Consider the following 17,761-nt stretch of genomic DNA (forward strand, 5'->3'; position numbering starts at 1 on the left):
TTTCTGTGAAAATAATTGGAACTTCTTTTTGATTCCAGTAAGACCTAGGCCTAAATGTTATTTCATTTGGTTAATAGTTATTTGCTTTTATTCATGGATTGATCTTTTTACTCAGTTTGAAATCATTTTGACATGTATGTGACAGTCTTTTACTATATCATGTTGCCAAACCATAGTTTATTGGTACTTAATGCTTTAAATATTGCAATTTTTCCTTCTGAGGCCATAACCTAAATATGGGGAGAACTCATGTGGAGCTGCCTCTAGAAGTTTTAGTCATGCCTTATTCATTTCCTATTTCATATTTTGCAGTTCTCTCTTTTATGATCTTTCTAAAGAATTATTTATTATATTTCAGGGATTTGGGGGCACATGGTCCTGACTCTTGTCCCAGGAATCAGTAACATACCTCTTTTGCTGGTTTCTTGTCTTTTCTATTGATCACTTCAGATTTTCTCTTGGTTTTCCTCCAATCATTGCAAATTCCTTTTATTACAAATGGATTGGTAAAAGACACATAGGCTATTAGTGAAAATCACTAATTAGATAATTTTTTAAACAGGTCTTAAATTATTGCTCAGAATTGTCATCTTTGTCAGCAGAAGTCTGGGCTGATCTACAAAGACACAATTGTGTTCAGTCTTCAGGTATTTTGTTCCGTCCATCTTGCACATAGAAAGTCACCCAATGCAGGGACGTGGGGTAGGGGTTTGGGGAAGTGAGGACCAAAGCTCTTATCAGAAGAGCTCTTATCAAAAAGATGTGAATACCTGCTTTTAAAGTGTGTGAGAACATTCCCCAGTGACATGATGCTTCTGTGCATGTTTACAGAACAAAAGGACTCTTTCGATTTTAAGTTAGAAAACCTTTCTGTGGATTTTTGAGTTCTGCAGCATGGAAAGAAGAGCTTTTTAGGCCTTTGGTGGTGTGTTTCTGTGTGAGATATTCTGATCTGGCTAAAATAGATGATGTTTGATCACCAAGTACCAACGTGGTTAGATATTGGGAAGGTAAGGTGGCTTTTATTGCAAGTAGTTTCACAGTGGGCAAGATATTTCTAGTACAAAAGTCACACAAGTAGAAAATTTTCATTGTTGTTTGGAAGTAGCCTTGGGTTGTATTTGCTAGAGGCAGGTGTGCATATCTCCCTGTCTCCATAAAGTCTTTGTTTATCATGTTCCTGATGAAAATAATAAATGAACTAAGGAAAACATGAAATGCACTGAAAAATAGACATGGTTGCTGTGTTCCCCATTTTTTGACTATACTGAACAGAAACTTAAGTAAATCATGGTGCTGTTTTTTAAAGTGTGATTCCAGAAGAGCAACTACGGCATAAATACTACACTGTTGTAGACCTCAAAAATAAGCCTTTCTCATGCTTAATTTTCAGGATCTTCCATGAAACTGAATTTAGATAATGTTACTGTTTCCAATAAGAGATTTGGTTTGCCTGCTTCCTCTTCGAATTCATGCTCAATGTCTTAGTTTAAAAATAAATAAATAAAATAAATGTGGAATGTTTATCTCCATACTAAATTTGAGTTTGAAGGTAGATACTCGGTGCATTTCTTATCTAGGAATATTAACATATTCCTGCTGAAACAATTTCTTGAGAAGACTTCCAGAAAGTTTATAAGTGCTACAGGGGAGGGGAGCCCCAGTCTTCACTCATTTAAATGTTTATTTTCTGAAAAAAAGTATTTAAGGAACATTTTAGCTGCGTATACAATTGTTGAGACTTTGAGTATAATGATACTGTCATTATGGAAGAGATTAATGAGGAGGATATTTGGGAAGAATTGAAGGTGGAGGATTGGAAACTACAGATGGCCAGAGGCCAGATAGGTAGGAAAAAAGGCTTCGTACTTCTCTGTGGGACGGCTTGCCAATTTGACAAGTTCTGTGAAGGGTGGTTCATCGTTTCCCCCAGATTTTCTGCCGTTGAAGAAAATGTACTGTTTCCCTATTTTAAACCTATTCTTTATAAATGATTCACCAAAAATTTATTAATTTTTTTATTAATTTATTAAATTATTTTGTTGTGCTTTGAAAATGAGATTGGAAACTTGGCAAGGGGAATCACTTTGGGGTCAGGTGGATTTTTGTCTTTGTGATGAAAGTCTAGGTAGCCATCCGAAGTTTTGTATTCTTTACTGCATGCTCTGCGTAGGATTTTAACATTCAGTAGATGGGTTTTCTGAGTATCCTTCAGCCTAGAGCTGTGAAAGCTGAGCAGAATTAATTTTTCTTGTAATTCCACCCAGATTACTGTGGTGTGCCTTGTTTATCAGGTGTAAAAACAGAGCAGGATGGTGATGCCATTTGATGTCAAAACGATGTAGAAAAGGGGAGATGTGACTGTGCTATGGCACAATAGTTGCCTATGTTCTTTTCAGAGTTGAAATTTGCTGGGAAAGTATTCATCCTCTCCCTCTAACAGGTGTTCTGAAAATAAATATCTTATTACTCAGTTACTTCTTCATCATGTGCATTAAAGTTTAGTTGTTAATCACATAATAGTTAATTATATGAGCACATATTGAGGGTTTGTGGGTTTCTTCAAGGCCAAGCCATTCAGCATTCCTAGCTTCCCGTTGTTATCCCTAACTTCTGGCTGGGTGAAAATGCCCTGGCTACTTTAAGCTGTGCTTTGTGGTTGTTGGGAATATGCTGATGGTTTAGGTGACAGGGCAAATATACACCCAGATTCTCATGAAGATTATAGAACGTCTCTAATTATTCTTCTGTATCTTGCTAAAATCCAACAAGTCCAGAAGTTACTTGGTAAGGGAATAGGAGTGATCAGAGACAAATAGGTAGCACAGTCACATGAAACCTTTTTTCTTGTTCTTGGATGTGATACCAAAACAGAGTTCCAGTTATGCATGTAACTTACATGGAAAGTTTTAGCCTTAGTACCTACAGGTTGTCCCTGGTAATTCATCTAGAAGCAGACTCCATGATGGAAAATACTTAGGTTTAAAAGTACTTAATCTTCCATGGTGAATTGAGAGGAATGTATCAGACATCTCAGCTTGTATTTTGAGGCAAAGAAGAGCTGATGAGAGATGGATATAGCATGAAGCTACCAGTTCAGAGAAGACATGAAAAATTAGGGTCAAATCGTGAACTCCAAATTGTTCTACTTCAAGTGTACTCTTGGCTGCTACTAACAGTATTTTATTATCTTTGCTTTGGAATGGGCAGAAGACAGGAAAAAACAAATATTTGTTTTTTTTTCAACACAATGGACTGTGTTTGCAGGTGTGTAGGAAGTACGAGGAGGCAGAGCCAAGACTAGGAAATGCCTGAAGACAGCTACCTGCTTTTGACAAATTCATGCATCGTTTCTGATATAAAACCTTAGATGAAAGGGGATTTTCAGCTTTAAAAAAGGCTTGCCCCAGGCAAGATTGTGTACGAGGGTGTTTTCAGGAGACTAAAACTGGTGGCTCATCTTTTAGACTGAAAGCTGATGGGGTGTTATAGTGCCAGACATACAAACGGGTTGCAGCGAGCGTTCTTTGAGCCTGAAAACTTCCTGCATCACAAGTTAGGAGAAGGCTGGACACACCTTGACCACAGGAAACAGGTTAAATTTTGATAAGAAACTGTGTGTAGAACCAACTTGCCCGTGTCAGTCTGTTATGTGTGTCCCTTTGTATGCTGTTTCTCTTCCTACCTTGGAAATTATTTTTTTTATTCAAAATTTATTTTAACGTCTCTCCAGAACAAAAAATAGACATAAAAATAATGTACGTCCAGAACGTAAATGTATGGCACAGATATCCAGCAAGAAGTCTGGTTACTGAATGATTTTATGTGTACTACCAAATACATTTTGATGTTTAGGAACTGGAATAGGCACAGTGAACTAGGCCCAATTATCAGATTTAATCCTGATTTTTTTTTGGTTTGTTTCCTACCAATTTTAGGAATTTTTCTTTACTAGGGAAAGGTTGAGGTTGTTATTTTGGTGACGTCTTTGAGAGATTGTAAAAAACTAATGAATTTGTTCTTTAGAGCATATATTATTTAATGTGTTCGACTGCCTTGACATACATATCAAAATGTTTTTTAATTTTTTATCTGATATTCTGTAATACTTTCCTTGCATAATCATAGAATTTGTTCCAAAATCCATGTTACGTATGTAAGGGGATGGTTCTGTAATTACACTAATACTTGCATAATTAAGAAGGTCTTGCCGATTTTTACTGATTCCAAATTCCCCATTACTTTTGCATGGGGGAAAAAATAGTAAAAGTGGTAACTTCTGTTAGTTTTTCCTTTCATGCTACTTACAGGTGTTGAAACTATTTCTTTCTCATTTGTGAGTAAATTTATGTATTTTCTTTTTTTCCGATAGGTAGCTCTGTGCAGAATAGGAGGGCTGGCTTAGTCTCTACATGGCACAGGGCTGTTTTGTAAGCTGCCCTCTAGATTGCTGCCAACATATCTCAGTCCTGACTTGTAACATCCCCTGCTGCTGCAGTTCTAGGCAGCTCTTCAGAAGTGCCTGCCAATGCAGTGGTTTGTTCCAAAGCGTGTGGTGGTTTTCTGGTGTGCACAAATAGGGGCTGAGCAAAGACCACCAGAACTTATTTCCACTTGTGACCTAAGGCAAGGTTTGAACTCTAGTTTCCGACAAAAAACGGCAAGCGTGTTGGCCTTCTGTGCTCTTCAGCTGCTTGGATTTAATGCTTTCACGTTGCTACTGAGTCAAATGTTATTGTCTAAATGTAAGCTGAAAACACTTAGTCATTTTAAAGTCCCGAAATGAAAGGGTCATAATAAAAACATGAAAGTGAATAGTTGAGGTGGCACTTATAAACTGAAAACAAAAGTGTATGTATGTGTATATATACGTATTTATTATTCCAGTGTCTAAGTGGCTTTGTGTGTTTTTCTCTCTGTATCTACATATAGTTTATGTATGACTTGTTTGTATTAAAAAAAACTGTATACAGTGTTCTCTCACTTCCAGTTAAAAACTGCGAATCACAACAAAAATGCTATAAGAACATCTAAGGTAGATAATTAAAGTATAATTAAGTTTAAATGCCTTGGTGAAGGAATATAAAAATATTTAAATTCAACAGGCTAGTACATTTGCAGTTTTCTTTTATTAGGTGTGAAATCTAAGAATCCCCTGCCAACTCTTGAGGGCTCAATCCAGAATGTTGAATTGAAGTACTGCAGCACATCATTGGTCAAATGTGCCTCTGGGACCGTGGGATCAATAAAAATTTGTGCCAAAGCCCCAGGTATGTGCAGCTGGACCATGTAAAACTTTATTGCCTGTATAGGAGAATTGGCCTTGCTTTTTACAAGGAGAGTTACTGAAACAAGAATTTACTCATTGTTCCTATGAATCAGAGAGGGGTTTTTGTATTCTTTTTAAAAATTATTATTATTATTATTATTATTATTATTATTATTAAGTGTGCCAGAGGGTGATCCAGCCTGGACTTAGTATATCCAATGTTGACACTGAATGAAAAAAATAGATTTTACTTTTTTCTTCTGAGATAAAAATGAATCCGAAAGCACTGAAGAAACTGGAGTAGAACTGCGTTTTCATATTACACCGGATATTTGCATTTTGCTTTATTTAGTAGTCTAATGTTGTGTTCTGTTTATTTTTTTAATGTCTCATTTCCCATAAATGGTACAAGTATTTCACTTGAGAAGTTTTTGAGGGTTTTGTGATAAATTTATTTTCTCTAACATTTTTTTAAAAGTATACAGCTACTTTTGAAATCAGTGTCTATGATCTTTATGTATATATCAGGCAGCTAGTGTTAAGAGCACTAAAAATGGAGTATATTTAACTCTGAATTGAGCTTATGATGATATTTTAAGATACTTTTTTATAAAGTTGGGATGGAAATTACTATCTTAAAGAGAATTGATTACTTTATATGAAATCCTCCTGGATGTGAAGACATTTACAAGATAACATTAAGGAAGTTGTTTAATAGTTTATAAGTGGTTGATCTTTCTATTTCCTTTTTTAATTCTGTACTTATAACGTTAATAGATACCCTCTTTGGACTAGTGAATTTTTATAAGTTGGAAAATTATCTTGTTACAATAAAAGCTGAAGAAGTCTAACCTTTATCTTAGGTGATGGTGGAAAAGAGAAGCTGATTCCTTTAATTCAAGGGCCTTCTGACACCAGAGACTTACACAGCAGTAAATGGCTGAATGAGAGTAGAAAGCCAGAATCTCTCCTAGCTCCAGATTTGGTAGCCTTTACAATCCAAATTCCACAGTATATGGACTACTGCCATAATTCTGGTAAGTGCAAAACTCTTGTTAAGCTGGTATTGCATTACATTTACCTATCCAATGTAATTTTCAAAAGAGGGGCTTGATATAAAGTGTGCCAAATGCCAAAGTATCTTTTTCACATACCGCACACATAATAACTTTAGCTCACTATGAGACAAACACTTAAAGCAGCATTTTGATCTATGTCCTCTTCAGTAAGAAAAGCTTCATTGACTTTGGTTGCCTTTTAAATAAATTATGCAGGACCTTTTTTAATCATTTTTATTTTTTGGGCAGGATTGATACTGAAAATACTTTATTCTTTCTTTCCTCCATCTAATAATTTGAGCTTCTCATACTGAAGTTGACATAATACATTGAAATTGATGCACATAAATTTGCAGGATAATTTAGAATTTAATTAAGAATTAATTTATCATAAAAAATAATAAAAAGGTAATTTTTAAGATGCTTGTGGGTGTACATTTGACTGTTAAATTTGATGTTGTAGTGGATATATAAATGAGAAACAAGTTAATATTTTCCAGAGATCTGGTTGGATAAATTTAAAGATGTTGACTTTGTGGGCATAAATAATCTTATCAAACAGTCTTATGATTTCTCTAGGCTTTAAACATAACATTGTTCTGTTTCAAGCAACACTGACAATTTGAAATCTGTCTAGTTTAAAATAACTATAATATAGCTTGTGGAATACACATGGATATAAGTTCTGCTGTCAGTATGTTGCATTTGGCAAATCACATTAAAAGGATTGTCCTGTTGCCGTGCTAAGGATCGAATGAAAAAAAAATAGAGAAATATTATAGGTAAAGGAAATCAAAAGAATCTGTTGACCCCAGTATTATCAAACACAGAAAGAGTTTAAAAGTATGCTTTTCTCTATTTTTTTATTTTATTTTTAATGGTTGTTGAATGTCATTACCCTGGGAAGCCAGGGTGAATTTATTACCATCTTCGTAACTTTTATGTGCACATATAAGCAAAATCTTCTTTTCTTATGCAAAGTAAATATTTGTAAGCACTGTGCGCTCTAGCAGTTTTTAGGTTATTTTCTCAGTAACAGTTCTTGTATGTTTCTTGGAAAGTATCATATTGGAAATATTTATGACACTGTTTTTATAACAATTACCTTAAGTTCTTGCCACTAAAACATTGCCTAAAAGCAATTCATGATTCAACAGTTTCCAAATTATTCAGATTCTTTTTTTGGGGGGAGGGAGGGGGCAGGAAAAAAGTGATGAAAATCTGTTGGACCTGCTGTCTCACTTAAATAACTTATAAATGTTCATAATAATACTTATTACTGTTACTGATTATTGCGTTTTCTGCTATTTTTGAGAATATGTTCTTAGAATATGTTAAAAAAAAACACCCACACACCTATATTATAGAATAATTGTAATTGTTTCTGCTCTCAGTGACTGCATATATTTTAGCTCATCAGTATAATGGACAGTCCAGTTAGCTTGTAGAGCATATTTGATAGTTTGTGACAGACGATGCCTAAGAGAATTAAGACAGCAACAAATGAAGTGCGGTTCAGAGTCGTATGCAGGGACTTCTAGAGGCCAGCTAATAACACAGCAGAAAATTGGTTCCTAATAGACAAATGTCTGTGGTACCTATTCTGCAGATGAATGGAGATACATTTTTAAATGCTGAGATTTTAAAATTTACTGCACCACCTCCCTGGTGCCTCAGAGTATTGCTTCTGCGTACTCCGCGATAGTTTGATACCCTGCACAGCCTCGCTCTATAGCTGTAGGTTTGTAAGGTGGCAGGCAGGACTGATTACAAAGAGGCGAAAACCGATGGATTTGTTCAAGCTTTGGTCCCAGTAAACGTGGAGAATGGTGTACTACAAATGATGGTTGGTTGTTTTAAATTCAATAAAGGAATTGTGTTTAAATTATCTCAGGTTCAATACAAAGGATTAGGGAGTTGATTAAAGCCTTTGCTTTCAAATACTTGCTGAAGGAACTGGGGCCATTTAACACAGGAGGTGTGGATATCCTTTTCATGAAGACTATGAAACTACATGGAGAGGAAAACATGAAATGATTTGAGAGCATAAAAATGCTTTTGCTGTCAGTTGCAGTCACTTCTGGGAACTAAAGTTATACTGAATAATTTGACAGTAAATTCAATTTATGCCACAGAGGAATAAAGCTGTATTACAGGAGATGATGTGGCAGTACTGAAGTTGTGCTATTTGAGCCATTTATCCTAATAATGTTAGATATGATGGTCTGGAATAGGAATTTAGACTGCAAAGGTGAGCAAAGAGAATAGTGCAACCTGCTTGTAGAAAAAATGAAAAAAAAAAAGCTATCCATGCAAGATGAGAGTAATTACTTAGTGTTGTTCCGTATTATCAGATTGCTAGAGATAGGGCCAGGGCTGGCCACACAGAAAGAGCCATTTAGCTGCTACACTCAAGAGACGTGTGGCTTCTGAAAGAGCTAAGGAGGACAGCAGCTCCAGTTTGGTGGGATTGACTCAGATGTCACCTGGCACTCAGGTAAACTCGGTACCATATACAGGGATTCAGAAAACCTGGCAAACATGATGTCAGTGAAGCTGCTGGTCACACTGTGCAGTAGGGAGAAGGGGTATATTGGAACTATACAAAGCTTTAGAGCTGCAAATTAGCCACCACCTTTAAAAACAGAATAATATAATGTGCTTTTCTGGATAAAACCAAGAGAAGAAACTGCAGAGGAACTTCTGGGTACTCTAGCAAACAATAGGACCACAACATAAAGAGTTTATGGAAGAATCTTGGAATACAACACCATGTCTGTTCAAGTGTTGGTTTTTTTTTTTTTTTTAAATTTGCTTATATAAAAATTAAGTGAAGGAAGAGTAACTAATGAATTCCTTATGCATCTGTAAAATTGAATGGAAAACAACTGGGATTAAAATCAAAGCACTTGTTTAGGTATAAAGTACCGGGGAGGATGCTGTGCAAATGGCATGCATTCCCTGAATAATTCAGGGGGAGTTTACCTGGAGAACAGATAGGGGATCTTATCTCCTCTTGTTGCAATCAGCTACTGCGTTGTACCACTTTTATCGTATGATCCAGAATGACCCAGACTGCTGTGCAGCTTCCTTTTACCTCTTCTGCAGGTGGCCCTGCAAAGATGCACATACAGCAGTGTGTATTTAGAATTGGATTGATAAAGCATTTTACGCGACTATTTTATTTCTTGTTGGCTACTGAGAGGGAGAGAAAAATGTTATGATTCTAGTAGTAGCATGCTGCATAGAGTATAAGCAGCAAGGAGGAAAAATATCTTTATAAAATGTTATCCAAAAAGGGCAACATTAAAGTGCACTATATATAGCACCTACAGGCAAAGTAGGAATTACGTATAACAAAAACGCATATACAGGTGATTATTTAGTAACAATATTTTATTGTTTGCTGCACCAAGTAGCATTAGCACAACCAAGAACTGATAAACCTATGTTAGAGGAAGTATTTAGGGACACAGGAAATAAATATAATTCTGTTCAGTCCTTAATTATAAGTCTGCGTGCTAATGCTTGTAATTTTGGTTAAATTTGTTATATGAAAAAAAAACACTCCAGGAATCTGTGTGCACAGTTGTAAAAATGAGTGGATGTGATCCCCAGTCTTTATCTGAACTGCAGCATATGCAATATGTGTGAGAGAGGAGATGATTACACTAGCCCCAGGTTTGGGAAAGTCGTCTTACTGCTTCTCTAGAATAACCTTGGATTTATTAACCCTCAGAGCAAGCTGCAGACCTTGTTTATTTCACCTGGCCTTTGAGAGAAATAGAGAGATTTCAAAATGAATGTGGGTGTTAGTATTTAATTATGGGCAGCTGTTGAATAGACGAGGTGAGCTGATTAAGCTCTATTTGGTTTGCCATATTGAATAATTGTGAGTGCATGCATAGCCAGTATATGGAGAGCTTTATTACATATATCAAGAGGAAATGAAATTAAAAATAAAATGAATAAAGTTTTCTTTGAGATCCACTTAAACATTCAGCAATGCAGCAGTGAAATAAGGAAGTAAATAAAAGTACCAGTATTAATGTCATGCTCATATATGGTAAATGGATGAACCCCGTGGATGAAAGTAAAAGGGAAAGAAAGCTTATCGAGTTTGTGTGAAAGCTCTATTAAGAGTGAAGAGCAAATAGTCAGCCCAGGAGAAGTTTATTCCTCATTTAAGTGCTATTTTTCATAAGCTTCAAAAGATTTTTGGATTATTTTCTCCCCTGTAAATTTTTTGTGAGTTTAGATAAGATTGCTTCATTCCCTCCACTTCGCCCCCCCCCAAAAAAAAAAGGAAAAATATTTTTGTGCAGTGAAAATATTTTTAAACGATTAAAGATATCACAGCCACAAACATGAAAAAAAGTGTTGCAAATGTTGTACCAGCAGGAACATATTTTTTTTTCCTATCACAAACTATATGATTTTATATGCTAGAGCTTATTTGAAAGGAGGTAACATTTTTTACATACTTTTAAAAAATGTATAAACAGCTCTCTATGCCTCCAATTTCCCATTTCTTACAGTTAAAAACAAAACAGAACAAAATCTGTCATTAACATCATTAACATCTTTTAATTTATTAAATTTTGACTGCTTAGACTGGGGATACTGCAGAGTCTGGATTTTAAAACTAGAACAGTGATTATTTTTTTTTTTAAGTTTTCCGTTCCAATTTAAAGGAATGCTTGTGCTAGTAAATAAAGAAAACTTGTAAAAGAGTATTTCTAAACTAATTTTGAAGTATTTTGGAGCAAGTTGACACAATGAATGAGTAAGAATGCTGAATATATTGCAGTAATTAAAGACAATTCACATTTGTGGTTTGGGCATAAATGTGTAAAAATTATACCCATCTATCTTATTACATTTCCTTTTCTCTCCCTGAGGATTTCACTATGTACTTTATCTGTAATTGTTGCCAGTTTTCTATCAAGTTCCCACTGGGCTTCTGGTGCAAAAAATCTTATCCTCTCGATGACAGAGCTTGCCTGAATGATTTCATGCTCTTAGCATTTTTGTTCACGGGAATTAGGGGCAGAATGTAACTGCAGCTGAACATAGCATCTATTTTTGTAATTTTGAAGTTTAGACTCTGTTATTGGAACTAAATGAAGAGATGCAGGTGTTCCCCAGTTCAAATCCCTTGGGATTTTTTGATGGTAGAGTCTTGAAAAGAAAATGCATGTGTTTCCAGAGTCAAACAGCAGCTGTGGACAAGGATTTATGTTTTTCTCAGAACTTTGGGATTTCAAAATGTTACATTTAATCACATGCACAGAAAGGAGAGCAAATGTTAAAGATGTTACATATAAAACTAGGGGACTGATCTTTTTACCATACCAACTAGTTGTGGGAATAGAGGAACAAAGTGATCTTTAATCTTAATATGAACGATTTCAAAAGGGTTATGATAGTTGCCAGGACTCCGGTCTTTTGAGATCTGTGCTCTTGCAGCAAACAGCATTGATATTGTCTTAATTACTCCAAAAATCTGGCTTATTCACATATTTGGCCTTGGAAAATATGAATGCTAATAGTGTAAGCTACTGAAAACACAATTTTAATGTCATACTTCTTTTGGAGTAAGGAGAATTTAAATGCAGATAAGTGCACAGTTTTAGAAGAACTTTGCTGGTGGTGGTGTGTAGTTTTCAAGGTCAGATTAAAAATTTGCAGTTCAACTGCCTCAGCCTGAGAGGGTAAATTTAGAAGATTTCTGAGTTACAAAACTTGTGGGCAGAAGTATTTTGTGGTAGTGCAACCGCTCTCTCAATTTTGAGATTAGTTGATCATCCTAAACAAAATGTCTGACACTTTGTTGACAAAGAACAAGATATTTTTTTCCTAATGAGGAAGGATGGGTTTTATTTTCTAAATTAATGTGATTTAAAGGTAGTGTTTTAGAAATTGTATAGGGCTGGAATTAAAGAAGATGTTCGCCTCTAGACAAGGTTTTGTTCATGTTAAAAGCTTCTGTTTAATGGTGATGGGTAATTGTGGCAAAGAAGCTGGTTTCTGTCATGTGAATCAATTTCTCTTTTCTCAGCTTCCTCATTGAAGGTACAACAAAACAAAAAAAATGTACAACAAAAATGTAAAGGTTTTTAGCCCTGGAAACTTGTTATAACATACCAAATAACATAAGTTCAAGTGGAGGCAGCAGATGGTGGTACTGGGTGGTTTAGGAGGGAGGGCATGTGGGGAAGAGCAGGATAATAACAGCTGAAAATGTAAGTTTTAGGTAAAACTTATCGGTAAAAGTAAAATCCTGTTTTTAAGCGCATTTACCAGTTTGTGTGTGCTCTGTCCTTCCCCATTACCCCCACAGCCCAATATGTTGTGCACAGGTTAAGTATCAAGTATTTTCCAGACCTAAACCACCCTTTAGCTACTGTCTTATAAAGACCCCAAACTTACTACTGTTTCTAAGGGGGGAGTAAGAAGCACAGGCTGTTACTCTACCGGCTCCAGTTAAAAATTTCTTGGCCGTGAGAGGAGCATCAGGGAGGGACATAGTATTCACAACTAACTAGATTAACATTATTTCCAGGGGATTGCATAACTCCAGCAACTGGTAGTAAGTTTTGGTTATAGAAATGCAATTGCGCGCTGCGGGAATGGAATAAGGCAGCTTGTTCAACTTTCCATCAAGGAACTCTGCACGTCTTCTTCGTGGAAGGGCTGTTTTCATCCCCCTGTGTTCTGTTTGCATTCTGCTTCTCTCAACGTGCCATAAATCCTTCAGCAATGTATGCCCCCTTGACTTCTGAAATTGTGACTGAGTAGGATTCTGAAATTTGTAAAATGATACTGGAAAAACAATCTTAAAAAAAAAAAAAAGCTACACTCTGTCCTCTCAGTTGTTAGGAAGTCAGCCCGCATGGTTAAGTTCTATTTTATTTCAAAGCATGGCTGACTTCAAGTCGTGCTGTTCAGCTGTGTTGTGAAAGTCAACAGAGTAAAAGCGTTATCCAAAGTGCTTTTGCCTTTGTCCAATTTCCTCTTCTTAATAGTATCAGTTAAGTGTTTGGTAACCTGGCAGAATGATATCAGAACTTGGACAAAGAAGATGTGGACTCAACTCCAAATAGCAGGAGTCTGAGATGTTGCACTACAAGGTCTGGTGAGCAAGGGAATCGGAAGGTGTGATCCTCTGCTGCGTTTACACCTTTTTCTTTAGAAACGCCTTGCTTGACTTTCTCTTTGCTTTTGACTCTGGATAACAGCCTTCTGCCTGTAGGTACTGGAGTTGATTTTATAGTTCCTGGGGTAGGAGTTTGTGCTTCAGTATTGACAACTGCTGAAAGAACTCCTGAGTTGTGGCTTATATGGAGTATGCATGATTAAAAATGTATAAGGGAAATGTTCCTACCTTCTCTTTAACCAGAAAATAACCTAGAAAATACTGTAAAACGAAATCAAAAACTGTTAATATTTTTTTAACCCTGTAACTCATTAAATGTGTAAAAGTTAGAGAGTGGCAGATAGGAGGTTATCCCTGCAACCTTAGTTTGTGTGTATGCATGTGTGTGCCACAGGATTTCTTTCCACAATCTGGCAGAATCAAAGTATGAAGGCTATGCGAGTGTTTCATATGGCCACCAAAGTCATATTTAACACTTCGGGTATGGAAAAAAAAAAAAAAAGTGGGTTCAAATGATAACTTCTGTTTCCAAAAAAGTGTAGGATAATGTTTCTGACCTCCATATACTTATGAAAATACATTCACCTTTTCCACTTGTGGCATCTGGAAAAGCATTATTCAGCAAGGCGACTAGATACTTACTGATGGTGCAGAGGTTTCTGGAAATGTGACAGGCATATGCTCTCAGCAATTGCTGACACACAGCTTTGGACACTGAAATCTGTTTTTAATTGAGAAAATATATGTTGGCCAACATATTGGGATAGCTCCTACTCATTTTGAAAAAAATGCCATGGGATCTTTAACTTCCATTTGGATGCTTCCCAGACATGGGCATAAGGGACTGTAACTGTTTACTTTCAAATGGTGTTTAAACCGTTTCCAGCTTTTATAATTGAATTATATTGCTCTCACTACCACTTTTGTGATGTAAATGGCTCATATAACATGGCTAATTTTTGTAACAAAATGATAAATAGGTATAACTGAAAAACAGTAGACTTTGGTAATAAAATATAAATGCAATTTGAACAACTCAGTTTCTGTTTTTCCAAATTTTAATAACAATTGATTAAATAACATGTTACTGAACAGAAATATTTGATGAAAAACAGCAGTATTTCCATTATTTTAAATGCAGAAATTATGAAGTAGTTGAGCCCAAGGAGTAATCACATTTGAAGTGTAATCTCAATACATATTTGTTTCTAAATATTTTTTTCCCCAGCTATTTTCAACCCTGTAATAGGTTAAAAAACAAATGCCAAACAAACAAACAAACAAAACAAAACAAAAAAAAAAAACAACAAAACCCAGCATCAACAAAAACAAAACTACAGATGACCCATTCCATTCCAAAGTCTCACGTTCCAATTATAATGCACATAAACGTACCAACAGTCTCACTTACGTGTTTTGGGATGCAGTCTTAAATATGCAGAGAGACTATTCAACAACATTTTTCTCTCCCACCCAAACATTACTGTCCTGCAGTTCCCACAGAAATTCATTTTCATGATGCTGCAAGTAGCCATTTGCAGTCACAGTATAAAGTTGTGCTGTTACCACTTGGCTGAATAGTTAGTTTTATGTAGAAAGAAGCAGTTCACAGCCAGGATTAGGCAAAACAAGTTAAAGTCTTAGGACTAAATTGATTTTTTAATTCAACTAGATAACCCCAGTGATGAGCTAAGCCACATTGCTACAGTTTAGCGAATTGAAAATTATTTTGAACAGATTAGTTTTAAGGTCTCCAGGTTGCATTAAATAAGCTTAATTTCCTTCATGTGCTATGAAGCTTCTGAAAATCAACATTTATTTTTATCAAAAGTCTGCAAACCATGTAGAAATGAGTACTGCAGAAACCATTAGCCACTTCCAACCTTTAATCACTTCTGTGCTGTATGAGCTGACTTCATTTTCCTGTTACCTCTGGAAGCACTGAAACAGAACTAATACGTGCAAGCTACCTGTGTATGTACTTGTTGTCTATGCTGGCAGAAATACTTTAAATTAATACAAGGAAAATAGTTCATCATGCAACTTTTCATTTCTATTTAATACCTCAGTTTATCCTACATACATGTAATGAGAGCATTTAACTCTGAATACTTCTATATAACAGATTTCGAAGTAGTACAACTTCGACACAAATACTGTGTATCTAGTAACTACTAAGTTTACAGTACATTTTTATTAAAAATCCCCCTCTGAGTTATCTTGACATTCTCTGTACTACACGGAGATCTAAACTTACTTGAGAAATGCAGTGATAACATTATACTGGATATAGTTCAATTAAAATTAAGTATTTTTAATTCTTGTTTATAATCTAATATACATTTTTAATTAGAGGAAAAGACACGGTGAAAAATGGAAACGATTTGTTTTATGAATTTATCTGAATGAGAAAATTCTAGGGGTTGCCCTAATCTTGCAGCTGGTTCAGTTAAGGTGTAGAAACATTTGCCAGAGAAAAGTAATTTGCTGAGTCCGGAGTTCCCATTCATTCTTCTGCTGCTAATTGTTGATACTGAGCTCCGCTTACAGCACAGCAAATCAATGCTAAGTCTGCTTTTCCTAAGTGTTTTTGTAATTGCTGATGTCTTTTCAAGATGAAGTAAATAGATCTGAAAAAAAACCCACTGATTTTCCCCATGAGTTTTATAAAATTGCTTCATTGCATCTACAAACAGAAGAGCAAATCATCTGGGGGCTGTACTGTCTTAATGAGAACATCGCCTGGTTATGCACGCGTGGGCAGAGGAACGGGTGCCCTAACAATGGGAACCGAAAGGATGGGGAGTCCCAAACAACTGTGTCAGCTCTTAATCGTCCCAGTAAGAGCCTGCCTGCATCTGTCAGCTCTTCCACTTTTAGCCTCTGTGCATCATCTGTCACTGTACAGCTTCGTGGGCCATTTGCCTGGGATTGGTGCCAAGCTGCAGAAGTAGCTTTGACTCGGCTGCCTTATGTCCAGAAATCTTGGAATAACAGCCTGCTGCACGTGGGAAGATGGACATGAAAGGGGTCAGACCCATCGCAGTTCGAGCCACAGCTTTCTGAATTTCGGTGTTGAGATCTGTCACACCAGAGGGGGGAAAGTGACCATGTTCTAACAGTGCGATTCAAACCCTAGATGAAAATAATGTCTAATCCTGAAAATTAATTTTAGAGTAATAATCTGAATAAATCAGAGGCTATCTCTTCCCACCCTACCCCCCACCCCTTCTCCCACAAGTGCTTGTGTTTGTTTTATTTCTGTGGCAAAACCACTTAAACCATACAGAAATGTTGCTTAAATACAGTGAAGAGTGTAGCACTGGTATTGCCTACCATAACTTTGGTTTTGTTTGTTTCTCAAAAGGGAGAAAATAGTGAAAGTTTTGTCAGAAGAAACAATTCTCATTGGAAAAATAGAGAAGATATAATCAAATCAGATGAAGCATTAAATAGAGTGTCTGGTCAGGCATTGGGACGGGTTGCCCAGGGAGGTGGTGGAGTCACCGTCCCTGGGGGTGTTCAAGGAAAGGTCGGACGTGGTGCTTGGGGACACGGTTCAGTGGGTGACATTGGTGGTAGGGGGGTGGTTGGGCCAGGTGATCTTGGAGGGCTTTTCCTACCCTAATGATTCTATCAGTGAGTAGGGTTATAGAGTGCATGTGATGGGTCATCACCTCTGGATAGTATTCTTTTCAGTTCTGTATATGTCCATAGCATAGAGGGTAGTTCTAATCAGACATAATTAATCATCTTTCAAATAAACTGGACATTCTGTACTCACTGGGCTTTGCAATCTTATATGCACAATATTTTTGATATTCAGTGTAACTTTGTTCATGTTTGGTTATCTATTCAGTTGAAATAAATTCATAGAAGAGAACGTGAATTCTCTTCTCCCTCTAATTTTGAGCTTTATTACAATGTCCCTGCTGAGATAAGAACGGGAATTCAGTATTTAGTAAATCTCTCTAGGTTGTGTGCTGAAAATTCACAGAAGAAAACAAAAGATGTTTAATATGTCAGTATAGTATTCAAAATATATTTTAGCCCGAGCTCTGGATTAAAACTATTCAGACATTAAAATTATAGCAAAATGGGTTTTGTATGTGTTTGATAATAGACTCATTATTAAAGGATGAGCTTAAAATTAATCTATTTTATTAAATTTGTGTTTTAATTAATTATTGTAGTAAAATAAAGTTAATCTACTGTATTAAAATTTATTTATATTAAAAAAGATATAACCTATTGTATCAGAGCTTTTAAACTAAC

At 35.9% G+C, this 17,761-nt stretch overlaps 1 protein-coding gene across 10 annotated transcripts in view; it reads left to right on the forward strand.

Annotated features, from left to right (window-relative positions):
• Positions 1-17,761, forward strand: part of VPS13B (vacuolar protein sorting 13 homolog B) — a 477,988-nt gene that overhangs the window by 146,131 nt on the left and 314,096 nt on the right. For 9 of the 10 annotated variants that reach the window (XM_080583158.1, XM_080583153.1, XM_080583155.1 and 6 more), the window contains 2 exons: positions 5,136-5,270; positions 6,133-6,306. The exons of the other annotated variant lie outside the window; for it this stretch is intronic. In XM_080583158.1, coding sequence (XP_080439284.1) covers positions 5,136-5,270; positions 6,133-6,306 — 309 coding nt within the window. The remainder of the gene's footprint in view (positions 1-5,135; positions 5,271-6,132; positions 6,307-17,761) is intronic. 10 annotated transcript variants of the gene reach the window in all.

The sequence above is a fragment of the Anser brachyrhynchus genome (genome assembly GCF_964034855.1).
Source record: "Anser brachyrhynchus genome assembly, chromosome: 2".
In the NCBI taxonomy this organism is placed as follows: Eukaryota; Metazoa; Chordata; class Aves; order Anseriformes; family Anatidae; genus Anser; species Anser brachyrhynchus.